The sequence below is a fragment of the Typopeltis vanoorti genome, chromosome 2 (genome assembly GCF_054136105.1).
Source record: "Typopeltis vanoorti isolate ZY-2024b chromosome 2, IOZ_Tvanoo_1.0, whole genome shotgun sequence".
Lineage (NCBI taxonomy): Eukaryota > Metazoa > Arthropoda > Arachnida > Uropygi > Thelyphonidae > Typopeltis > Typopeltis vanoorti.
In genome coordinates this window covers 174,601,979-174,629,213 of record NC_143550.1, presented here as the reverse complement: position 1 = coordinate 174,629,213, position 27,235 = coordinate 174,601,979, and the positions used below count along the sequence as shown (strand labels likewise).

Genomic DNA, 27,235 nt, shown 5'->3' with positions numbered 1-27,235 from the left:
AGTATTCTGTAGTATAAAGGCTGCAATTTCAAAGTTTTGAGAGAGAGAGAGAGAGAGAAACATGTTTTTATTACTCATTGTTCTTACAAAAAGATCTTGTATGTTCAAAATTGCACAATTTTGAAAGCATGGTACTCTTTCATGAAATTTATTGAAACTGTTTCTTCATTATAATTATAACCAAAATATATGCCAAAATATTTATCTAAAATTTCAATTTTTTACTTCCAAAAATTTTCCAAATCCTCAGGAAAGGTAAATTGATTAAATACTGTGACGTAACAGTTTTAGCAATACGATTTGCACCATATCTTTTTATCAAATACATTATTTGTATTTGATATGATCACTCAACATTAGAGTGATCACATGGTCTTGACCTCAGAGATGACTAAATGTGTGGAATTTTCAGTTAAGAAGAGGGGGAGGGGGTAATATGCAGAATTACAGGGCTGGTGAGTCTAACATATTTAGGAGATTGCTTGGATCAGTGCTATGGCATGTGAAAATGCGGGGGTTGTTGTGTTGGGAAATGTGAAAAGGCTGGATGTTGATAGTGCATGGGAAGTGGTAAAGGAGCGTTTGAGGGAAGTAATGGCAGACTGCATATCTAGAGTCAGGAGAATAAATCAAATGGGAGTTAAATGGATGAATACCATTATTAAGCTGGAGCAGAAAAAAAAAAAAGTAAAAATTGTGGATGGAATTCAAGGAGAAAGGTGACCAGAAGGCATACGAGTAGTACTAAGCACAGGCCAGAAGGGTAACCAGTGTGGTAAGAAAGCCAAAAGCAGAGTTTGGAATTAAATTAGCAGTGCAGGCCAGAAATAGTCCCAAACAGTTTTTTGATATGCTGCAAGTAAAAGAAAAAATGATTATTATTCTTATTAAGAGAGACCTCCAGGGAGTCAGAGACTCATCAAGGGAGGTCACATACACCAGCTATCATCCTTATTCTTGAATTCATTCACACTGTTTGCACTCACAGCATCCAATCGCAATCCATTCCAATCATGCACCACCCTATGAGTGAAAAATCAAGCCCTCGCACCCTTCATTCTCAGCTTCCAAGGCTGCCCTCTCGTCCATCCCCACCCTCCATAAATTGAAAAATTCCAAAAATTGAAATCCTGCATGAACTTTTCAGAAGTTTGTAAGTCAATCATATTATCCCTCTTTCTCCTGTTTGCTAGTGTCTGCAGTCTACAAATTCTCAATCTGTCTTTATAATCTGTATTCCAGAATCCTGATATCAATTTAACACTCTCCTTTATACTCTCTCTCTCTCTCTCCAATATATCAGAATCACAATGGAAAACAGGAGACCAGACCTGCGCACAATAGTCCAAGTGAGGTCTTATCAAGGCCTTGTAAAGAGGCAAAATAACATCCTTATCTTTACATGTGAACATTCATTTCAGCATTGCAATTATCTTTGAGTTGTATTTTCAATCTTTGCCACATGGCCTCTAAACTTCAACTCCCTATCTATTAACACTCCAAGATCCCTAGCCTCATCAGTTTCTTCTAGCCTAATCCCACTGATATAATACGACACTGGATATCTAATCATGCTGAAGTGAATGACTTTACATTTACTGACACCCATTTTCCCATTCACACAATTCCAGCCTATTCATCAGCAAATAACTGTATGTCACTTTTCAAATCCTTCCCAATATCATTAATGTACAGATTGAATAACAGTGGACCAAGCACTGATCCTTGTGGTACACCACTTTTTTTATTTTTATTATTTTTTTAAATTAATCTTTATACTGGTTACGGGCAGTATTACCCTTACATCACGTCCAGACTTGATATAGGCCTAAGCCTTTACAAGTGTTTTACCCTATGCCTGTTCTAGTTATCATTGTATTCATTGTATACACTGGTGGCAACACCATGCCACTAGTGTGCCCTGTAGGGCCCTCAAGGAAAGAACTTTTATATTCTTCTGCATAAGCCCAAGCTGTTTTAAGTCATTATAACTATCTGCACTCCATACGCCATGTAAAGATATGGTAGAGCTGGTAAACCTCGGAGTTGACTCATGCTCCTCCCGTATCTTGCTAACTAGATCTTGGTTATTTTTATAATAGTTTACTTTATTATGGCTATAGGCTAGTGGGTGCCCTGTTCCCGCCACCTGGGCATCAACTACCCAAACGTCACCATCTCTTTTAATCACTACGTTTGGCTTATGCAAACCCCCGGAGGTCCTATAATGTGGTTCCACTGCAGTCTCCCAACCTTTGTTCTTAAAGCGGTTGTTCAGAATGGAGACTATGGTATCATGCCTCCGCATGTGGACCCCATGGGTGCAGAAGCAACACTGGGCTATATGAGACAATGTCTCACTGTAGTGGCAGCCAGCCCTACAGTTGGAGTTATCACTATCCCATCGAGCTGTGCGGGCTCGAGTAGAAGAGCATTGATCCTCGTCCTGATAAGGTCAATATACTCAAACCCAGGGAGGAGTATGGTGCCATCCCTTACCCAATCGAGCTGGGGAGGCACCAGATATGACTCTTTTAGAGGAGCACCATCTACAGAACAGTGCAACAGAGATGCCCACCTCTTGTGTTCTGCAGGTGCTGACTTGATTAAAGTATCTTGATAATGGGACCAGCCTTTACCCTGCCTAAAGTCTTCATGTATTAATGGGTTATAGAAAGCCTCTCTGCAGATGGGGGAAGAAGATAGTTCTAACTGCGCGATTTTTGACAGCCACAGGCATGGGATCAGCCATTTAAGTGATGGAACTCCAAGCCCACCATCCTTCACCCTCGCATGGAAATATGCAGTAGGAGTGTCAGGCGACAGTCGGAGCCATGATCTCATGGCTGAAAGGATAGCCCTGTCCATTCGAGACAGTACCGAGATATATGTCCTACCAAGCACCAACGTGATAAAAGCGAGGTAGGAGATAGTGGGAAAGGAGAAACAGTCTTTGCTGAAGCTTGAGAGGAGCTTTCCTCAAAGAAGCAATCCCAGTTTCTAGGATAGAAGGGACAGAAGACCTTCCCTTTGGAGTGAACATGATATTGAGGTATCTCCACTCTTCCAGGATAGTCAAAGCATGCAACGGCCTCCAGTGCAGGGAAAACTCTATAGTCTCGACCTTAAGCTTCTTGTCACGACCAGAGGGGACAAGAGCTAAAGAGCAGGACTTCTCTACATTAATAGAAAGGCCTCGAACAGAGAAAAAGTCAACTGCCTGGTCAAGGAGTTCCTGCAAGCCTATCTTAGTAGAGGCTACGAGAATAAGATCATCCACAAAGGCCATAGCATTAAAGGAAGAAGCACCTAGAGAGTAGCCTATATGGCTAGGAAGAGAGTGAAGAAACTCATTTATGATGCAGTTAAAGAAAAGGGGAAATAGAGGATCACCCTGGTGAACATCCCGCACTGCAGGAATATAAGTTGCATGGGACCCTGTAGTGATAGTGATGGAGCAAGAAGGGAGACTCTATCACAGGCCTTTTGGAGGTCCAGCAACGCCATATATAGAGGCTTAAGGTGGCATCGGGAATCAGAGAGATGAGAAGAAAGAAGATATATATTTTTGGCACAGCCATCCAAAGGGACAAAAGCTCTCTGTCTATAATCATGCTGTATATGTTGGTGAAGTCGTTTAACTAATATTTTATGATAGAGTCTAAGTAACACAGGGGAGATGGTAATAGGTCTAAAGTCTGATGCACAGCTTGATGTTTCTTTCTTTAGAATGAAGATAGTTCTTGAAGCACGTAAGTATGGTGGTATTACTTTACTGGAAAGGAGAATATCCACTAAGTCTTGAAGACTCTTCAATAGCACCTTTTGAAGCCTAGATGCAGGAAAGCCATCAGGTCCAGAGGCAGAGAAATTGGATGGAAGAGCCTGCTTTAATCTCCTGGATGGAGACAGGCTGGTATATTTGAAGGGCAGGAATGGACCTCAATATCGTAGGTTGGTCATTATAATCAGGGAAGTGTGGAGGTGGAGCAGAAATGACTGTACTTTAGACTGTACACCTTGGAGGTGGACCAAGCACTAATCCTTGTGGTACACCACTCGTTACCTTAAACCTTTCAGACTTAGATCCCGTATACACTTTTTGATATCTGTCAGTCAGCCATCCTCTTATCCATGTTAATATTCCATAACTTAGACCCATTTTCTCCAACTTATGCAGCAGCCTGCCATGCTGTATTCTGTCAAAAGCTTTAGCAAAATCAAAAAATAATGGTGTATCCATTCCCCTTGTCTAGTTCAATGGTAACATTGTTATAGAATGTGAGCAAGCCGCTAAAACATGACCTCCCCCTAAGTAAACCCATGTTGTTCATTGCAAAGTAGAGATTCACTGTCAACCCATTTCTGAATGCGAGCCCTAACCAATTTTCCAAAAAACCTTAACCACCACTCCTGAGATACTAATCGGTCGAGAGTTGGATATATTGGTCTTTGCACCACCCTTGTGCAATGGAATTACCATACATTCCTTCCATTCCTGCAGAATATTCCCTGTTCTGAGACTCATTAAACAGCCTGGTCAAAGGAATGGCCAGTTCAGCTGAACACTCTTTTAGCACACGTGCTGATATTCCATCAGTTCCTATTGCTGAATTCTTATTCAATTTGTGCAACAACTCTAATACCTCAGCCTCACACACCTGCGTTTCTTCATCTAGTGAAGAGGTAACAGCGAGCACAATGTTGCATTCACCAGGCTGATAGCTTTTAATGAAATGTGCACTCGTTAAATGAACACCCTCTTCTGCATCTGTAACCCTCACGCCATCTGGATTTAGAAGAGTTATCTTTCACATTCATTCTTGCTTTTACTTTCAGCATATCGATAGAATTCTTGTGAGTTGCCTTTAACATGCAGAGCCAGTTTCTTTTCATAATCAAACTTTGCTTTCTGTACAACAGTTGTGACTATTCTAGCCTGCTGCTTATAATGTTCATAACAGACGTCATCCTTACGCAAACAGTATTCCTTCCACATTGTCCTTTTCTTATGAATCTCTTGCTTAATAACATTACACATCCATTTGACTCCTACTCTATTTATTCTTTGAACTCTCGGGACACATTCTGATATTGCATCATTTAAGTATTGCTTAAATGCTTCCCATGCGATGTTGATATTCTTTCCATCCAGCAACTGATCCCATTCCACTGAACTCAGTATACTCCTCAGTTGGTCATAATTTCCTGCTTTGTAGTTCAGCATTTAACCTTTTCTGAATGGAATATTCATAAACTTAGTCACTTCCCAAGCGAGCACCACATGATCACTGTCACCAACTGGAGACAGAATAGTTACGTCTTTAACTGAAATGCCGCTCTGATACTATAATCATATCTAACACTCTTTGACGTCGAGTTCCTTCTGTCACATGCTGCTTGAGGAAGTTGTCCTGCAACAATTCAATAAATGCATTTTCATTCTTCTCATGAGATTCTACTGCTACCCAATCAATATTTGGATCATTAAAGTCTCCCATTATGATTACTCTTTTATGACAGAATGATTTTAATGAATGCTGATTGCAGGGAGGTAAGCCGAATCAGTCAAAATAAGTAGAATTATTAGTGAACACTTTGCAAGAGCATATCATCCAGGTGGAGATATTGCTGCAATGAGAGCGGCAAAAGCTTATATGGAAACTGAGGTAAATGAAATAGAGGTGCATAGCATATTACAGAACTTTAATGTGAATACAGCTATGGGATTAGATCGCATACTAGCTCAAGTTATGTGTGAAGGTGATAGATAATTGTCAGCTCTCTTGACCACATTATTTCATCTAAGTCTCAACTCTGGGTTAGTCCCAAGGAGGTGAAAAGAGGGGAAAAAAGTTCCATTGAATAAAGGATGCTCCAAGACTGTTGTAGCAAATAACCAACTTCTCATTCACTTCTTTAATTCCATCTGTCTCTATTGTTTGGAACAGCCTTTCCAAAACAGGTTTCCTTAATGAACACAAGTGTCAATATATGACACTTGTGTTATAAAGTTTTGTGACCTCTCATGCATACAGATGATAAATGTTTGTTCTTTTTATGTATAATGTAAAGTGCTCGTCACTATTACAGGGGATAGTAAAATCGAATATGGTGAGTGTACCTGCCAATAGTTGTTACATCTAACAGTATACATCTCAAGACAGTAAGGTTTTGGGCATTAGGTAAGACCTACATTCTCTGCATTCTGTATGGGCTACATAGGAGTCTCCTCCCTAGTAACTGGCTTCAATCCTTAATTGACTATGATATTTTTAACAACAAACTCCAAGAAAAAATATTATTATCATCAGAACACCATGGAGTCTGAAGAGCCCTCATAAGAGGTCCTACTGTCACACACAGTTCATCATACTGTATCTTAAATGCATTTACCACCATGCACTTACCACACTAGCAGGCAATGGTATTCCAAACACCTACCACTTTCCATTCAAAAAACCTACTTCTTAATTGCCAGCTCACACTCTCATTATATAGCTTCCATGAATTCCCTCTTATCCTTGAAAAACCTTATCAACATTAATATGGTAATAATCCCTCACTAATCCCATATGCAGCCTGAATAAAGCCTTATACAATGAAACCATGACATCCTTACTTCTATACATTAGTGTACTCTGCATTATTGCCATTATTAGGTATTATCCTCACAATTTCAGGTCTCCCCCCTCCACACACAGACATGCCAAATCTCTCATCTCCTCCACTTCCTCTAAGATATTACCAATTGTACTCTGTATCACATCTTTGCTTCCCAAATTTTAAAAGTTACACTCTGCAATAATGAACCAACAATCCCACTTGCCCATTCACCCTGTCTGTTCAAGTCTTCTTGCAAAGTCACTATATATTCTCTACTCCTCAGTTCTTTCTAACTTTGCATCATCTGCAAACAACTGCATATCATCATAAAAACCCATCCCAATATTGTTAACATACAATTAAACAGCAGTGGCCCAAGAATAGACTGAGGCAAACCAATGTATCTTTCCTCTTCTGGGATATAACTTCTTATATACAAATTGCTGATACTTACCAGACAGCCAATATCCTATCTAGCACACTAATCCACTATCCAACCCTATCTGTTCTGATTTAATTACCAGCTAATCATGTGGCAATTATTAGTGTGCATGCATCCCTTGTCCAATGCATTTGTCACTTTGTTATAATAAGTTGGTAGATTGCTAAAACCTGATTTCCCTTTGTTACTATGTTTCTAAATCTAATGGAAGTTTATTTTGCACTTGGTTAGACTATAATAAATTTAGTTTAATCCTTTATCCAAGTGTAAGCAAACAAAGTTTGTGCCTGAAAATATCTTCAAGACTGAGGTAAGGTGGTACATCCCTTGGCAACTCGTAGCAAAGGTGGACCAAGCTCTCATCACTCTTTGTCTCAGTATTCACATATTGCAAAGCACATCTTGCAGACTTGTATACTGACATGCATTAAGGGAAGAGCCATACCCAGACCGGTTTTGACATTTAATAAGGTCTCGTCAGTGGGAAGCAGACTCAGAGTGGTGATACGAAAGCAAAAGCAACGGAGAGGTCATATTTACCTATACGAGTTGCCAACCGGTGTACGACCTTATTATTAAATTACTCTGGCTTTTGGAGAAAGATGTTGGAAGTTTATTTTGCACTTGGTTAGACTATAATAAATTTAGTTTAATCCTTTATCCAAGTGTAAGCAAGCAAAGTTTGTGCGTGAAAATATCTTCAAGACTAAGGTAAGGTGGTACATCCCTTAGCAACTCGTAGCGAAGGTGGACCAAGCTCTCATCACTCTTTGTCTAAGTATCTCCCATAATGCAGAGCACATATCTCTCCATTGCTTTTGCCTTAGTATCACCACTCTGGGTCTGCCTCCCACTGACGAGACCTCAATAAAGGTCAAAACTGGTCTGGGTAGTGGCCCTTCCATTAATGAATGGCAGTATACATGTCTGCACGGAGATGTTTTGCATTATGGGAGATACTGAGACAAAGATTGATGTGAGCTTGGTTCACCTTTTCTACAAGTTGCCAAGGGATGTACCACTTTACCTCAGTCCTGATGATATTTTCAGGTACAAACTTTGTTTGCTTACCCTTGGATAAAGGATTAAACTAAATTTATTATAGTCTAACCAAGAGCAAAATAAACTTCCAAAATCTCTCTCGGGGTGCTTAAGGGTCAAAGCTGTATAACTGAGAGGAGACCTCCACATAGCCTTTAAAGGAATGCGAAGAACCGACCATGGCTTCTGACCTAATGTCCAATCCTCACCTTCTCGTGGTGCACCCTGTTAGGTATCTACTTGGATACTGAACGAACGAGGTGGGCTGGCAATTTGAGATTTAGCCGACCAAATTGTATTCTTATTGGTTAAACCAAAATAAAAAATGATGGTACAACATGACAAAATTTCATGCCGGATGGGGCGTCGCCCGGTTAAACAAGGCCTCCGTTGTTTTCGCCAGGGAACCAGGGCGAACAGCGAAAAGTCAGCTACTGGAACAAATCTGAAAACAAACCCCAACTCAACATCACCAGAGTTAAAGATCGGTACTATCAACGTAAGAAGCCTGAATGGCAAAGAAATGGAGCTAGCTGAGGAATTAGATAAGTACCAGATCGACATAATAGGGGTGACTGAAACAAAAAAGACCAAAACTGGTGAGATCTTTCTGAGCAATAAATACAAAATGTTATATTCAGGCAATGACAATCAAAGAAAAGAAGGAGTAGCCATAGTATTAAACACAAAATACGAGGCTAATCTTCTTGAATGGCAGTCAGTCTCAAGTAGAGTAATGTGGGCAAATATGAGAATGGGGAACTGGACAATGAGACTTATTTGTGCCTATGGTCCCACAGAGGGTTCTACTAAGGTAGAAGTGCAGGAATTTTTTGAGGCTTTAGAAAAAGCAACTGACACAATGAAAAAGGAAAAGTTGGTCCTTGTAGGGGTACTAAATAGCAGAGTAGGAAATGATTGTGAGACATACAAAAATATTTTGGGAAAATTTGGAGAAAAGAGCAAAGCTAATAATAATGGCAAATACCTGTTGGATTTCTGCTCAGGACATGGACTGGTTATTACTAACACCATGTTCCAACATAAAAATGTGCACAAATTCACATGGAGAGAAGAGGCTAGGAATAAGAAAAGTCTCATTGACTATGTTATTGTTGATAGTGATGTTTTCTCCCTGGTGCAAGACAACAGAGTGTACAGAGGATTTGAAATTGGAAGTGATCACTATTTAGTCTTGAGCAGGATAAAAATTGAATTTCATATTGAAAAGAATAGCATGTAAGAAAGTTTTAAAGCGAATAAAAGTTGAGCAGCTTTCAGATGTGAACTGTAGACTAAAATACAGAAAGATTATTGAAAAGAAAATGAAAGAGTTTGAGAACAGGAATCAAACCTTGGAGATTCAGTGGCAAACTCTGAAGAAAACATTGATTGATTCTGCCAGAGAGGCATGTGGTGAGGTTGTGTGCAAGGATAAAAAAATCAGAACTCCCTGGTGGACACAGGAAGTTAAAGAGGCAGTGAAGGAAAAGAAGAAAGCATATCAAAAGTTCCTGGAAAATAAGTCAGCTTTTACTCTTACAGAATACAGAGACAAATGTAAGAAAGCTAAACAGTGCGTAAAACTAGTTAAACAAGTCATGGGAGGACTTTGGCAAGAATATAGAAAATAAATATCAAGAAGGTGGCAAAATATTCTGGAGGATGTTGAAGAAGCTTAGGAATCGAGGAAAGAGTGCTGTAAAAGGAGTTAGAGATGATAAAGGTGACATGAAAACACGAGAAAAAGATATCCTTGAAGTATGAAGTAATTACATTGAAAAACTGCTAAATGAAACAAGCAGTGATGACAGCATAGTGATAAAAAACACTGACCAGGCATGCAGTCAGGAATACATATCCATACTTGAAGTAGAAAAAGCCATCAAAGGCTTGAAATGTGGAAAGGCAGCAGGAGTAGATGATATTCGACCAGAAATGCTGAAGTATGGTGGTATAAAAGTCTTACAGTGGCTGCACTGCATAGTTCAGAAAGCCTGGACAGAGGGACGAATTCCCGATGATTGGAGTAGAGCTCTCATAGTACCCATATATAAAAAGGGAAATAAAACTGGATGTGAGAATTACAGAGGTATTTCCCTACTGAGTGTTCCTGGCAAGATCTATGCAAGTATACTTGAGAAACGGTTCAGAAGAATTGTGGAAGAAAAGCTTGGTGAAGAACAAGCTGGATTGAGGCCAAATAGAGGCTGTCAGGATCAGATCTTCACTTTACGACAAATAGTCGAGAAAGCATGGGAATATAACAAAGATCTGTATTTAAGTTTTGTCGATTCGGAAAAGGCATATGACAAGGTGCCAGGAGAGAAGCTATTCAATACGCTGCAGTTATATGGTGTCAATGGGGCATTATATCAAGCGATACTTAGTCTTTATTTGAGTTGTAAGTCAGCAGTTAGAATTGAAGGAAGTATAGGAAGATGGTTTAATGTTAAATCTGGTGTGAGACAAGGATGTACATTATCCCCTCTGTTATTCATTATCTGTATGGATCACATTATGAAGGAAAGTGGTATTAAACCTGATATCAAAATTCGAAATGTTAATGTCAGCTCTTTGCTTTATGCGGATGATGTTATACTTCTAAATAAATCTGCTACAAGTCTGCAAGATTCTCTGACTAAATTGAATAGCTGTTGTAATAGATATGGTATGACGGTCAGCAATAAAAAGACAAAGACAATGAAAATAGGCAGAATCATTGAAAATGTCAACTGTGTTGTGAATGGAGAACCTGTGGAACAAGTAAAACATTTCAGCTACTTAGGCACGATTTTTACTGAAGATGGTAAATTAAATATAGAAATAGACAACAGAATCAGCAAAGCTGGTATGGTGGGAAGTCAATTGAATAAATTCATATGGAATAAGAGAGAAATTAGTAGGAACACTAAATTAGCTTTATACAAGACAGTGTTCAAACCAGTTTTAACTTATGTATCTGAGAGCTGGGTCAGAAGTAAAACACTTGACCAAAGACTAGAGACCGCAGATATGAGCATCCTGAGAAAGATTAGTGGCATGAACAGATGGCATCAATGGCAATATCATATTAAAAATGAGGATATTAGGAAAGAACTTGACATTGTCAGCATCCAGGAATGCGTTAGCAGAGCTAATCTCAGGTGGTATGGTCACTTAAATAGAATGGGAGAGGAAAGATTAGCAAAACAAGTGTTCTCTGCCTAGTTGGCAGGAAAACGACCCAGAGGAAGACCAAGATATAGGTGGATTGATGCGGTACAAAGTGCCTTAGACGATAGAAATATAAGATCTGATAATGTTGGAATCTTGACAAGTAACAGACTGATTTGTAGGAAAATTGTAGATAGGAAGTTAGTAATGATGTAATTTTTTCATGTAGTACTGTCATATCCTGTAGGAATTTGATGATGATGATGATGAACATCTCTCTCTAAATCTAGAGTAATTTAATAATAAGGTGGCACAACGGTTGGCAACTTGTACAGTTAAATATGACCTCTCCATTGCTTTTGCCTTAGTATCACCACTCTGAGTCTGTCTCCCACTGAGTAGACCTCAATAAAATGTTGAAACCGGTCTGGGTAGTGCCCCTTCCCTTAATGCATGGCAGTATACACGTCCGCAAGGAGATGTGCTTTGCATTATGGGCATACTGAGACAAATAGTGATGAGAGCTTGGTCCATCTTTACTAGAGTTGCCAAGGGATGTATCATCTTACCTCAGTCCTGAAGATATTTTCAGGTACAAATTTTGTTTGCTTACACTTGGATAAAGTATTAAACTAAATTTATTATTTTCTAAATCTATGTTTTCACCAACCTTCCTAACAATTTAACTGTCCCTCCAAACACATACATCTATAATTCAAAAATTTATTATCACTCATATAAAGCAGAATAATTTTTCTCTCTTTCTATTCCATTGGAACGTGGTCCAATGTAAGTCTCATGTTAAAAAGGTACGTCAATGCTGTTGTTAACTCCCTGGAACATTTCCTCAAAACATGCAGTGATACATCAAGCACTACAGCCTTATTGACATCCAGTTTACTCAATTCCTGATTTATCTCCTGCTCCTCCCTTTAATCAAGTTCTGCATATCACATTCTCAATGTGATATTATGTAGAATATCATTTTATCCTTGATGCAGATATCACATTGATATCTGTATCAAGGATAAAATACCTTAATGTATTGCTTATTTAATATCACAACTATAACTTCTGCAGTTGTTATTTTATCATCTGTGCAAACCAATAATAACCTTCCATAATTATTTTCTTTCTTCTACTGGTCAAATATCAAAAGAATTTCCTGGGATTTTTTTTTGGCCTCATTAGCTAAGCCCATACTGCACTTGTGCTAATTGATACCGATAATTATCAGTGATCATGTTCTACCTTCATAATGGTTCTGCTTCCAGACTGAATGCCTCATCTGTTTATTCATCCATTTCACACCTACCTTATTTAATCTCCTGATCTTTCAAATACATTCAGATATTGCCTCTGTCCTGAGAAGAGCCCAAGCAAAGCTGCTCTCCTTTCATCCAATTCCTTATTGTGTACTAGATTTTACCAGATAAAATGTCATCATTTTGTGTTAATCATTATCAAACAGATAAAAAAATATGCTATGCAATAGTTACCTCTTAATCAGATCAACTGTAATATAGAATATCCCCAATATGTACATTAAGAAATAAATATTAGTTCAAACAAAATTATAATAATAGTAATCAGTTTTACCAGCATATCTTAAAGATTTTCCAAACATCATGCACCAGAAAAACGGAACACTTCTAAGCTCTTCATTCCTTCCTAACATGTTTTTTGCTGCTATGTAACCTGCAAAAGCATTTCACAATTTTAACATATAATTTGAACAATTTGGATTAAAATACTAAAAAATAATTTCATAAACACATTGGAGGTAGGCTTGGGTTTTGGAGTTAATTAGCTGAACTTTTGACTTATTAGATAAAAACTAAAAACAAAATAAATTAGATATTTGAAAACGCAAGTTTCCGTGGTTTAGCAGTTGTGGGAAGTTTTCGGTATTGAGACCACATTATGATGTAATAAAGAGTTTAATAAAAAATATTAATCAATTTAAAACCCGACAAGTTTAGAAAATCATAAGACTTACATCAGCATCATCATCAGAGGTACTACTGGTACAAAAAAGCACTCCACACAACTACTACAGTTTGGCAGCAAACAAAAATGTCATATGCATTTTTGAAAATTATGGAGACAACTACCGTGTTTGAATAAAAACTTTAGTTTAATATAACTAAAATCTACATTCGACGTTTCGACCTTTATGTCAAGGTCATCTTCTGGAGCATATAACTATACACAGAAAACAAGCTACACTACAATCAAACTGGTTTGTTAAAGTTACTGACCAACCACTACAACAATTGTTGGCCTGACCTCTGGTGAAAACAGAAAAATATATATACATCAATGCTAGAGTCCTATAATTAGTGTTATCTGTTGGTTGTAGACATATATTGGGCGCAACGACAAGTCTATGTATCTATCTATATAGATATATTAACATCATGATTATACATGTACATTCCAGCCAGTTGGTATGGAATGTTTCTAATACTAGCTGAAGATTGGCTAGAGTCCATCGGCACATCCTGGAGTTTATTGCATGTGCTGCACCTGTAACTTACCGTACATTGGTGAAACAGGATGGACAATCCCTATACGCAAGAAAGAACACATTAGACACATTAAATATAACCATTATGGTCAAGCAGGCCTCTCAGATCATGCGCTCAACACCTTACACCAAATCAACTGGAAAAGCACCCACTCTTTACACCACACAAAAACCTGGTATGAAAGAAAATTTAAGGAAGTCTGCGAAATCCTGATAAACCACCCAAATATCAACAACAAAGATGGCATGAAAATTCCAAGGATCTGGATGGCACACACTCAGCCCACCTAATACATAAGATCCAGCATAAGTCAGGACTCTAGCCAATCTTCAGCTAGTATTAGAAACATTCCATACCAACTGGCTGGAATGTACATGTATAATCATGATGTTAATATATGTATATAGATAGATACATAGACTTGTTATTGCGCCCAATGTATGTCTACAACCAACAGATAACACTAATAATAGGACTCTAGCGTTGATGTATAATTTTTTTTTTCATCAGAGGTCAGGCCAACAATTGTTGTAGCGGTTGGTCAGTAACTTTAACAAACCAGTTTGATTGTAGTGTAGCTTGTTTTCTGTGTATAGTTATATGCTCCAGAAGATGACCTTGACATAAAGGTCGAAACGTCAAATGTAGATTTTAGTTATATTAAACTAAAGTTTTTATTCAAACATGGTAGTTGTTTCCATAATTTTCAAAAATGCATTCGGATCACAGTGTAAGCTTAAAAGAAAGGAAAAAAAAAAAAGTCATATAATGATCACAATTGTTTTACAAGAAAGTTTAAAGAAGCCTCGCAAATGTTAAGGATTCTTACAAAATGCAACAAAAAAAAAAATCAAGGTATAATCTTACCTCAAGTATAGTCTGCTTTCATAAAAAAATTTAACTGCCATGGATCTAGGATATGTATGACAAGCGCAATGCACAGAATGTGATAGCGACAACTAGTAGTGTTCGAACATGCATACAGTAATGAATTTACCATTTTTATTCTGGTTTCTCATTTGTATGGAACAGTTGAAGTTATCATAACATCTATTATGTGTAATTAATTGTTCATAGTCTTTTGTTGTGTAAAACGTTTTTGTACCAGTGTAAAATTCGATGTAGAATGGAATTCGACAAGCGCTTTACATCGACTTTTACAGAGGTCACATCTCAAAAGATTGTAATATAAGAAGGTTTGTAAAAAGAATATATTTAATCCTATGATAAATTTAACCTGGCCAAGACACAGTAAACAAAGAATGAGTAAAATTGCTAGTAACAAAAGAAAATGCTATGTCACTGCAACCTATATGTTATTGTTAAACTAAGTGCTTCAAAAACCTTTGTTTACAAGCTCTGTGTATGCCCACCGTCAAGGTCATTCTTAAAAGAAACGGTGCAATTCACAAGATGTTCCAGTGTCCATCTAATTGGATTTGTGTAGTATATCAGGAGAAGAAAGAACGGGTCTGTTGAAACAGAAGATCAAAGAATCGCACTTATTTTTTGGGGAGTCTCAACACTTCATGCAAGTCCCTGGAGACGGTGAAATAAAAAGGCATTGAAGATCGACAGAAGATCATCAGTAGTTAGAGGCAGAAATATTGGGAGTAAGATCCAGAGGACAGGACGTTACAGCACACCATGCCAGAGGAGAAGCCAATGGGAATGACAAGAGAACAGCCGATGAAAATACCAGAGGCAGTTTCGGTCAGATGTCTTTTGCCGCGGGAGGTCAACCGAAGTCAATGGCTGCAGAGGGAACTTCAAGCACCGGAGAACTTGCCGTATGCTGAAACCTCTTGCCTGAGCTATTCGAGTGTCAGAGATTTGCAGTTCAAAGCCCGCTACTATCCCGACGAGATGCCCTTTGAAGCAAGACTCTCCAGAAGGAAGCCTAAGGCCCGAGATGAAAGGAAAAGCATTAGGACTTTAGTGACTTCAGATGAGTGTATGACACAGAGCCTCTGTAAGTTTGTTCCATCTTTTGTTATACATTCCCTTTTGTAATCTTGGAGATACATTATAGATGGACTGATAAGAATTAAGTTAATAGTAATAAGATGTGTCTTTAAGAGAGTCATTTGGCATGTTAGAAATTGGTATAAAGTTTGTGAAATAACTTGGCATAGTTAGCTAACCTCTTTTTGAGTGGATTAGAATTTCAATTAGTTGATTTTGTAAGCAGAGAGTAAAACAAGTAATTGTGCTATAGAATTATTTAGTATTGAAGTGAAAGAGTTTCTCTTTACGCTAGAGGTTTGACAGATATGTAGAGAGGACAACCTCCCTATCGTTTGATTGATGTACCTTTTATACTAGTGTAAATAAATGCATTTTGTTTATATGTCAATAGAGTGCTGCCTGATCTTTCAAATTACAATGCACTGTTCCTAAATAAATGCGAACCTAAGAGTGGGAACCAAGTAAGATAGCAGAAGCATGTAGTTAAGTGCAATTAGACCATGACTGTTCATGTTAAATTTTACTGAAGGAAATTGTGTTAGAGAGAGAGAAATCAACCGGCCGTATTACTGAGTTTTATGCCAATTAAGCGATACTGGTGGCACAGTCTTAACAAATTTTCCAGTGTTCATAGGCATACGACTCATAGTGCGAAAGGTTGATAAACCTTTTACGCAATAGAAGGATAGAATAAGAAAGGAATATATAAGGAAAGCATATAATATAATAAAATAAAGGTATTCCAAATAGCAGCAAATAATAGCCTCATTATTACAATATTGGAGGCAAACACATTATTACACCAGTATTCCTGATGATGTAAAAGTCTTACCACTTACAAAACTTGTCAGATTTTAATTGCTTATTTTTATAACTCTTGATTTACATCATAATTGAAAACTTCCTGAAAAATTAGATATTTATTAATCAATTGATATTTAACTGAATTTTAAATGTTACACAATTTAGAGCACAACTTGTTGAAGTCATATAGCAATGACAGTGTTGGAAAAAGAGTTCAAATTGTAACAGAAAATAACTAAAGTCCTAACCTGCTATCTTCTAATGTTAGACAAATAAGTTTTTAACAGTTGTTAGGTTGGAATTGATCTAAAATAACTGTCTTCCAAATTTCAATAAATTAATGCATCCATAACTGTTTAGAACCGGAGAGTCTTTCATAGTTATTACTGTCGACCACACACAGCTATCTACTATTAATGACTTCTATATAGCATGAGGTTTTTTTTTTTTGTTTCTCTGATCAAAGTGAGGTCTAATCAGATGACTTGCCATAATGATGGTAGCAAATGTATCTCTGTGTTCTCAGAGGCAAATGCTAAACAGATCTTTCTGTCTGTCCACTGAAAGACAGCCACGTGTCGTTCTGTTATAGTCATGGAGCATACTCCTGGATGTGACATGACAGAGAATGGAGTTTATCCTTCAGCAAATAGATAAATAAAGGTTGCTAGTTTGAAATGTGGCTACACATGGTGGGAAAGTTAGAATTTAGTATTTTATTATTATTATTGGAAATCCAAGGAGTCAAAAGAATTCATCCTGGGAGGTCAAAACTTATACCAAAAAAAATCAAACGATGTGCCTTAAAGTCATTCAGTTTTCACACCCACCACACTGTCAGAAAATGTATTCCAATAACAAACCACTCTCCATGCAAATAACCTGCCCTTTACTCTCATGCAAGTTCCAGAGATATCTCTTGTTTTACCCTCATCTTCCTCTACTCTATGAAAAATCTCAACGTTAATCTGGTAACAACACCTAACAAAATTATGTTTCAATAATACCCCCTCTCCTATTAATAAGTCAGTGCAAATTGCATTTCCTCAATCTGTTATTATATTCCAGATTCCAAAAGACATAACAGAGATTTAGTGAATCTTCTCTAGTCTAAGTTATTCTCATTCCCTTAAAAACCAGATGGCGAGATCTCTGTGTGCTTGCACACGCATATGCATGCATGCGCGCGCACACACACACACAGTAATCTATATGCCTGATTAAAGCCTTATACAAGCTTTAGCAACTATAGCATCTTTGTCTACATGTTGCCCTCCTCTTCATTGCCATAACTGTTGAGATGTCCTCACAGTCATAGGAATGTGACTCCTAAACTTCAAGCCTGTCCACTGCCACTCCCAGATTTTTCATCTCCTTCGTCTCCTTCAAAATCTCTGCATCCCATCTTTGCAAACCAAATTTCAAGAACTTACACTTTGCAACATTAAACTGGTAGCTCCTATCAACTGCCCACTGACATCCTATGTAGATCCTCCTCTAAAGCCACATCTGTTCTAGTTCTCATACTTCTTTACAACTTTCAAAACTATAATAGACAAGAAATTATATTCTTGTTTTAATCCTATACCCAAGCTTAATGTAAAGTATCTTCACAATTAGCCTATTAATATATAGAAGCTGATGACTTCACATCAGCTGTCTTAAGTATCGCATAATACAAAACATGTGAAGTACACTTCCTTTCAAATATATATTGCTATGCATTATGGGAAGGGACATTACCCTTCAATAAAGGTCAAATCCACTCTTGGAAGTGACATATATGAAAGAAAGTATGCTTTGCATAATGGGATACTGAAGAAACCAATGTGAAGTCATCAGCTTTTATGCACAAGTAGCCTACTTGTAAAGTTATTCGTGTACAAACTTTGTTTACTTATGGTAATTCCTATCCGTTTCTCATCTGTCCAAGACAAGTTGAGTCTCCCTGATTAGGGGCTTTAGGCAACTTAATGGAGCCACTTACCATTCCTCTGCTGCATCCTTCTAGGGATAAGTTTTATTATTATTATTATCTAAGACCTCCAAGGGAGTCAAGAACTCATCAAGAGACGCTATAAATCACCCAAATCAGATGTCTTCCCTTAAATTCATTCACACTAGATGCACTCACTACAACTAAAGACAAACCACTCACTCACTCACTCACTGCTTGTGATAGAAAAACCTAGCTCTTACCCCTTTCTTGACTGTGAACCACTTAACTTCTATGGATGCCCCTGTGTTCTCTCCTCACCTTCAATATAACGAAAAAATTTCATCAGACGCTATCCTATAATACCTATTCAAAAGTTTACAGACCTCTATTATATCATCCCTCTTTCTCCTGTTAACCAGAGTCTGTAATCCACATAGTTGCAATCTGTTCTCATAATCTAAATCCCATAATCCAGATATAATCTTTGTAACTCTTCTTTGCACCCTTTCCACATCTTCTTTATCTCCTTGGAATCCAGGAGAACAAATCTGTGTAAAATAATCCAGGTGTGGTCTTATCAAACCTTATAAAGTGACAAAATGACTTCCTTATCATTTCATGTCAAGGTTTGTTTCAACATCGCAATTATCCTCTGAGCTGTATTTGCAACATTTGCTATGTGACCTTCGAACTTCAAATTCCTATCCCCCAATATGCTAAGATCCCTTGCCTCCTCAGTTTCTTGTAGCACAAGCCAGTTAATATAATATGCCACTGGAACTCTAATCATGCCAAAGTGCATGACTTTACACATACTAACATTAAACCGATGACCATTTTCGTTTGCCCAAATTTCCAGCCTATTGAAATCATTTTATAAGTGCTGAATATCAGTAGCATCCCCGATTGCCCTGCCTATTCTCACATCATCGACAAACAATTGCACACCTCATGTCAGATCCTTCCTGATGTCATTAATGTATAGATTGAACAATAATGGTCCAAGAACTGAACCCTGAGGTACACCACTGGTCACCTTAAATCTGGCAGATTCACACACACTGTATACCACTTTTTGATATCTGTCTGTCAACCATCCCCTGATCCATGTCAAGAGTTTATATTCTAATTCCATATTCTCCATTTATGCAACGGCCTTTTGTGTGGTATCCTATGCAATGCCTTAGAAAAATCCAACATTATTATAGCTTATCCATTCCCATTATCCAACTCGGCTGTAACATTGTTATAATCAACAAAAACCATGGGTTAAATGCCCGTATGTGTCTGATGCCATCTTAATATGATTGTTTCATTGCATTCTATTTCGTGCAAGATGACTCAGTTTGTGTACAGAGCCTCCGCACCATTTGACAAAGTCACCGCCCCATTCTGTGTTTGGTCTTCCTCTTTTGTTCTTTCAATTAATCATCCCAAACAACAGCGTTTTTAACACGTTCGCTGCCACGCTACTTCGGCATAGTCTGTTCCCGTACGGCGAGCAATTTCACTTCTTCAAGGTCAGTATGGTAATCTCGTTGCCGGCGGTAAGCATCCTACGAGTATACTCATAGTTGGCTTGTGCAGAGCATATATTCCATCTATGAGAATACACAATTTTGATGCTAGCTCCACAAGTCAAGCATTTTCACTTCTTCAAGGTCAGTACAGTAATCTCGTTGCCGGCGGTAAGCGTCATACGAGTATACTCGTAGCTGGCTTGTGTGGCAGGTTTACCAACTACGAGTATACTCGTAGTTGGCAGCGAACGTGTTAATTTCCTCTCATCTTTAATTCTACATATATGGTCAATCAGACAGTTTCCTTTTTGATTATTTTCCTGGATCAGATTTTCATTTGGTTGTATTCATCTATAGATTTTCTCATTGTTCACTTTCTGGATCCAACTTATTCTCAAGATCTTTTTTTTATAGCACTTCCTCTTAAATGCTAATATCCTTATTTCAGATTCTCTCAGGAGAACATCCATAGAGCATGCTGCTGAAGATGCAGGTTTCCACAATGTGCATCTTTATAGCTTGGCTCTATCATATTCTGTCCATGGCTTTTAAGATAGCTGTTGCTCTGGCTATTTCAATTTTTACCTTTTTTTTTTTTTGGGTCCAAGTCATGCATCACGTGGCATCCAAGATATGTGAAGTGTTCCACATTTTCCAGTTGAAATCCTTCAATGATAACTTTGTTCAGTAACTCCTGTTGTCCGAATATCATTGTTTAAGTTTTTTCAAAATTGACATTTAGTCCAAGTCTTTTTCCTTCTGCGTATAGTGTTTGCAGTGTCTGTTCCAGTCTTGCTGTGTCTTCTTCAATCAGGACAATATATCTGCAAAGAAGAGATAGTTTATTGAAATGCCTCCACCATCTTCTTTAATCTTATCTAGTGTTCTTCTCGGATATGTGACGAAAATGATTGGTGATATTTCGTCCCCTTAAATTAAAGATACCAAGAAATTATATACTCAGTTTAATCCTTTACCCAAGTGTAAGCAAACAAAGTTTGCGCCAGACCCAGAAGTGATAACTTCTGGGTCTGGCTCCTGCTGATGAGACCTCAATAAAGGTCAAAACTGGTCTGGGTAGTGACCCTTCCCATAATGCATAGCATTATACATGTCTGCAAGGAGATGTGCTTTGCATTATGGGATACTAAGGCAAGTGATTTGAAGTCATACTAACTTTACCACAAGTTGCCACAAACTTTGTTTGTTTTGCTTACACTTGGGGAAAGGATTAAACCAAGTATGTAATTTCTTGGTATCTTTAATTTATCGTATAACCAAGTGGAAAAACTTTCAACAATTGGGTCCCCTTGTCTTGTGCCTTGACTAATGGAAAACCAATCTCCAGTCACACCTGCTATCCTGACTGTTGCTTGTGCTTGGCTGTCTATATCGTTCAACAGGATGATCAATTTATTGTCCGCAACATAGAATTCCAAGATAGCCTATGTTATATTTTGGTCAATATTATCAAATGCTTTTTGGAAGTCCACGAAACAGCAGTATATCTTTTTGTTCTTTCTTCGAGGTTTCTCTGCTATTAGTCTTAGTGCGAGTATTTGTTGCACTGTACTTCGATCTTTTCAAAATCTGGCTTGCTCATAAGGAAGATGTGCCTCCATTGTATAAGACCCTGATCAGACCACACTTAGACTATTGTTCTGAGATTTGTTCTCCAGGATTTGAAGGGGATAAATTAACTGTGGAAAGGGTACAAAGGCAGATAACAAAGACAGTTTCAGGACTGTACAATGTTAGTTATGAGGATCGGCTGGGGAAATGTGGGGTGCAGAGTTTGGTGGATAGAAGGAGAGGTGATATGATTGAGACTTTTAAACTGTTGAGAGGTGGTTACAGGGTTGACACTGGGGAGTTCTTTCACTTGGTTGAACATCAGGAAGGAGTGATGACAAGGGGTCATCCCTGGAAGTTATGAAAGGAAACTGTGAGCAAGAGGGTGAGGAGTGGTTTCTTTGCATGGACGATGGTTGAACCGTGGAATGCATTGCTTGATGGAGTGGTGAGAGCAAGAATGGTCAATGAGTTTAACGAGTGGTATGATAGACTGTGTTTCCCAGGAAGGAAGGACCTCCTGTGATGAGTCTTTTGACTCCTTGGAGGGCTAAATAATAATAATAATAATATGACCCTTCAGGCATTCTGTAAGAATTTTCATCAGTACTTTGTCAAGATGACTCATTAGTGAAATAGTTCTGTAATTGGTGCATTCTAAAGCACTGCCTAGGGGAGTGCCAGTAGTGTCTGGTGTCTGAGTGCATAACTTTAGTTGGCGCCCCTATACCCCCCCCCAATAAAAAAATCACTTTATAAAAACGTATCAGTGAGTTAAAATGAAATACGAAATATACTAATTATAAGTTTATTGAACAAAAAGCAGAAATTACAAAAAAATGTATAAAAAACAATAAACATACAAGAAGGGTACAAAAACAACAAAAATAATTTGAAAAAAAAAAAATAAAGTAAATAAATAACAGTAACTTAGAAGTATATAAAATAGGAACATATTAAACATTATTGGGTAAAGAAATAGTTAAATAAATATTTAAACAGAAAGAAAAATCACTTAGTGAATTGAACTTTTATAGTTTTCATTAATGAAAATTCTCAAATAATATCATGTATATCAAGTTGATCCAAAATCTCTCTATTGATACAATGGCAAGATTTGAAAGTCTGTCTTGTACCACTGTGGAGCACAAGTAGTTTTTAATAATTTTAAGTTTAGAAAAGGACCGTTCCACAGATGCTACAGATACTGGTAATGACAAAAGAATCCGAAGAGCAATTGTAAAGTTTGGATAAACTGTGATTAAGTCATTTGAATAAATATACTGAATTATCTGATATACATCGTTTTTAAAATTAGAAATAAATGGTTGACAGTGTAAAATTTCTTCGCATAAATTGTCTGTGTCTGAATGATTCTCATGCGTTAATTTTTGTCGTAACTTTTTACAACAAGATAATAAATATTCTTTATTTCGTGAAGTACTTAACAAATACAAAAACTGAAATGAATTCATATGTTCTTTTAATAAAGTAAATCTCTCTTTAAAGATTGTAATATTTGATCTATTATACAGAGAAAAAAAAATTACTTTAAATGAAATTTCAGGATCTACTATATTTTGATTTTCATGTTAGTAATCAAATTGTGTTGTCTTTTTACTCCACCTTAGTGGTCTACTACTACAAAATACAGATTTTGCATCATATTTTGCTGCAATTAATTTTAGCTTTCTACAATTTCTTTGAAAGTTTCATCATTTTTAAATGACCTATAATCATTTAAAAATTGATTTAGATAATTCAATGCATCTAAAGTAAGTTGGAGATTCATAAATGAAAACTGCAGTATTTTGCTGACAAAATTCACTTTATTTAAAATATGATACCAAATCTTTGGCGCCTTTACTATCCTGGCACCTGTGTGCATCACACACATTGCACATATGGTCGGCACTGCCTTTAGAACAACCAAGACTGATTTTTCCACTCTTCGGGGACATACCCTGATCTCCATATTTCATTACATAGCTTATGCATTTCTTTTACAACCAGTTCTCTCCCATATTTTAGCATATTGCCTATTATGTTGTTATTTCCAGGACCCTTGTTGTTCTTGAGATGTTTTATAGCCTTACTCACTGCTCTTCCAGGATGTCATTTTCAAAGATCTCTGCTGGTGGAAAGATGGCTTTTAGTTCTGTGATTACATTTGTAGCAGTATTATTTAGTTGATTTTTATATAGTTCACTGCAATATCTTGTCCATTGTGTATGATTTCAGTCTTGTCCATCAATACTTTATCATCTTCATCTTTGACTGCTGCTGCTGATCTTGTTTGCCACTTCCTATTGACATTTCTTATAAGTTTACAGACCTCACTAGATTTGTGTTCTCCCTAGTACTGTTCAATTCTTATTATTATATTATTATTAATTATTTAATAATAATATAATAAACATAATATATAATAATATTAATTATTATATATTATGTTACTCATTTCTGCATGCAGTTCTTACAAACTGCTCTAAAACCATCACTACAAACACCAGAGATGCTGATAGGTTGGTAGTTAGACACCTCAGTTTTTGCACCACCCTTGTACAATGGAACTATCATACATTCCTTCCATTCCTGTGATATCGTTCTTGAGCTGAGACTCAGGAATGATATACAAACAAGTTATACAAACAAAATTCAGCTGAACATTCCTTTAGAAAACAGGCTGATATTTCATCTGTCCCTATAGACAAATTCTTATCCAGGTTATGCAATAGCTCTTCAACCTCATTTTCATGAACCTCTAATTCTTCATTCAATGTAGCAGTAGCACTGTGATCATATTACATACATCTGGGTGATATATCTTAGCAAAGTGAGCACTCATTATTCGAATCAATCTCATTAGCTTCTGACACTCAGGTACCATCTGCATGTAATAAAATTATTCTTTTACATTCATTCTTTCTTTTGAATTGCCTTTAGTTTGCATGGTCAATTTCTTTTCATACTCTGATTTAGCTATCTGCACAATACTCGTTACTTTTCTGGACTAAGCTTTATATGTTTCATAACTCGTGAGTCAAGCACAGTGACATGTAGAAGAGCTCCTGATTGGGATAAGTTTTCTAGGAATAATTAAATATATATGTATAATTGTTTGAGTAAGAGAGGCTGTAAACGTTGTGCACTACTGGTTTTATTAGTGTGGTTTTTTTTTTTTTTGCCAAAACTTAATTACAAAATCGTTATTATTAGACTTAGTAACCTGCAAAAAATGGCTGCGGCATTGTCATTCCATGACTTTAATTTAGATTTCCGGCAAAGGTTGGTCGAGTGGTAGAGCCTCTGCTACTAATAGCTCAGTTAAGTAAGTTTTAGCGCGGTTAGTAGGTGGAAGGGGACCAATCGTTCGATGCTGTTGGCACACTCCCCCTCGATGATCTTTGGACTCCTTGGAGGTGTCTAATAATAATAATAATAATTTCCGTCGTTTCGTTAAGTGTGAGGTCTGTTATATGTATTCTTTTGATTACATAAATGATTTGTGGATATTTGGTGAGGATGGAATGAGGGTGTGTGCGAAGTGTGACCTGAACGAGGAATTGATGAATGCAAATATGAAATTGATGACAGAAAGTGTTAGTAGTGAGATTGTCGAGGGGAAAATGGGTGCACGTTTGAAGGAGAAGGATGGTGAAAAGGGGAGAGGCGAAAAAATGTTAAAAAATCATTAAAAAAGAAAAAGAGCGATTTGAAAACCATAATGGATGTTAAAAAGAATGAAAGTGAGATGAGAGTGACGGAAGGAAATGAAATTGAAAAACGAATGAAACTAGAAATGGCATGACGCAAAAATCGAAAGAATGGATGATAGCAAAAAAAGAATGAATGACAGCGAAACTTTGACACGTTGGACTGAAAGTACGGAAACAAAGAAGGATGAATGAGAGTGAAAGTGAGAAGAGGGGTTGAGAGTTAGAAAGATTGAATAAGAGAGAGAACGTGTCACGAGATTCGGAAGTTGAATTGGATTGGATGAGGCAAGAAATGAAATTAAGAAATCAGGTAAAAACAATTAAAATAAATAATGATGGCATGAAAGAATTAACGAGAGATGAGCGAGTGGAATTGTATGGCGACTCCATTATTAAAGGCGTGCTGGAGGATAGAATGCACAAGGTCTGTTTTCCAGGTGCTAAAATGAGTAGAGTGATTGAGGCATTGGATATGAGGCAGGAGCGAGCAAAAGAGTTAATAGTATTAATAGGTACGAATGATTTCAGAGAGGACTGAAAGAGTGTGTCAGAATGGATATCAGGAGGCTGCTTAGAAGGATAAAAGAGAATAGTGTAACAGGAAGGGTAGTTAGCGTGATGCCTAGGTATGACTATGGTGAAATGAGGCAGAGAGCAAGGATTATGAATGATATTCTGGCTGAAATGTGTGAGGAGACGGGAGTACAGTTTGTTAATGTGTGAAATGAGTTTGAGAGATGAAGTGAGCTGTATGGGAGCGATGAACTGCATTTGAGTAGTTATGGTGTGAGACGCTTTGAGAGATTGCTGCTAGAAGGTAGAAAAGTGAGTAGAGAGAATGAATCAGATCAAGTTGGAAGTGATGTGGAAGAGTGGGAGAGTAAGACAGGAGAGATTGAAGAGGTGGTTATGAAAGGGGAAGTGAATGGTATGAGTATAGAAAATGAGAGAATGGGTGTGCAAGAGAAGCAGGGAAACAGGGAGGCTCAGGGTGGACAAGGGTACACAGCATGAGAAAGGTGGATGCTCCAAGAGGAGGTGAGCATGTGTAGGCAGGAAAGGAATGGGATAACCAGGGGTCAAGAGCAAACAGTTTGAAATTGAAAAGGGTTTTAAAATGAAGAAGCAGAAAAGGAAATGGCGCCAGTTGAGCATGTAGAGATCATATAGAGTGAGTGGTATCAGTGGAACTAGCTGTAGATCTGGAAATGAGCTGTTGTGTTTGCATACAAATGCTAGAAGTATAAGAAACAAGGCAGATGAAATGGTTGCACTAATTGCGTCTGTTCACCCAAAGATTGTCACAATAAGTGAGACATGGTTGGAAGAGGACGACATCCTGACAGAAATAGAGATGGAAGGGTATGATGTGTTTCGTGAGGACAGAAGGGGTAAAAAGGGAGGGAGAATACTATTGATGATAGAGAAAGAGTTATGCCCATATAAAGAAGAGATGCAAGAGGGAAATAGTGCGAGTGGTTCTGAGGCAGCATGGTGTGAGATAGAGGTGAATTGAATCAAATACTTGGTGGGATGTTGTTATAGACCAGGTAATGTGGATGGTGGTGATAATGAAATGTACAATCAAATTAGCCAAGTAAATAAGAAAAGGGTGATCCTTATGGGTGATTTTAATTATAGCAATATAGACTGGAATGATGAGATAGCAACTGAAAGTAAAGAAAATGAGTTTCTTGAGTTTTTGAGGGATAACTACCTCAGACAGTATGTAACAGAGGGCACACGAGGATTGAGGGTTTTGGATTTGGTCATCTAATCAGAGGATGTAATCATAAATGAGGTGTGAAATCATCCACCAATTGGTGAGAGTGACCATGAGGTGATTACCTAGGGTGGTTACCAGCAGTATGAGGACTTCTGTGAGAAAAGGGTATATGTGGAACTACAAGGGGATGATTATGAAGAGCTCAGGAGAC

General features: G+C 37.5%; 1 protein-coding gene across 1 annotated transcript in view; it reads right to left on the bottom strand.

Annotated features, from left to right (window-relative positions):
• The window catches only part of LOC150109678 (apoptosis-inducing factor 3-like), a 288,264-nt gene that overhangs the window by 55,640 nt on the left and 205,389 nt on the right, over nucleotides 1-27,235 (bottom strand). The window contains exon 8 of the mRNA XM_090402963.1: nucleotides 12,845-12,943. Within this exon, the coding sequence (XP_090259089.1) occupies nucleotides 12,845-12,943 (99 nt within the window). The remainder of the gene's footprint in view (nucleotides 1-12,844; nucleotides 12,944-27,235) is intronic.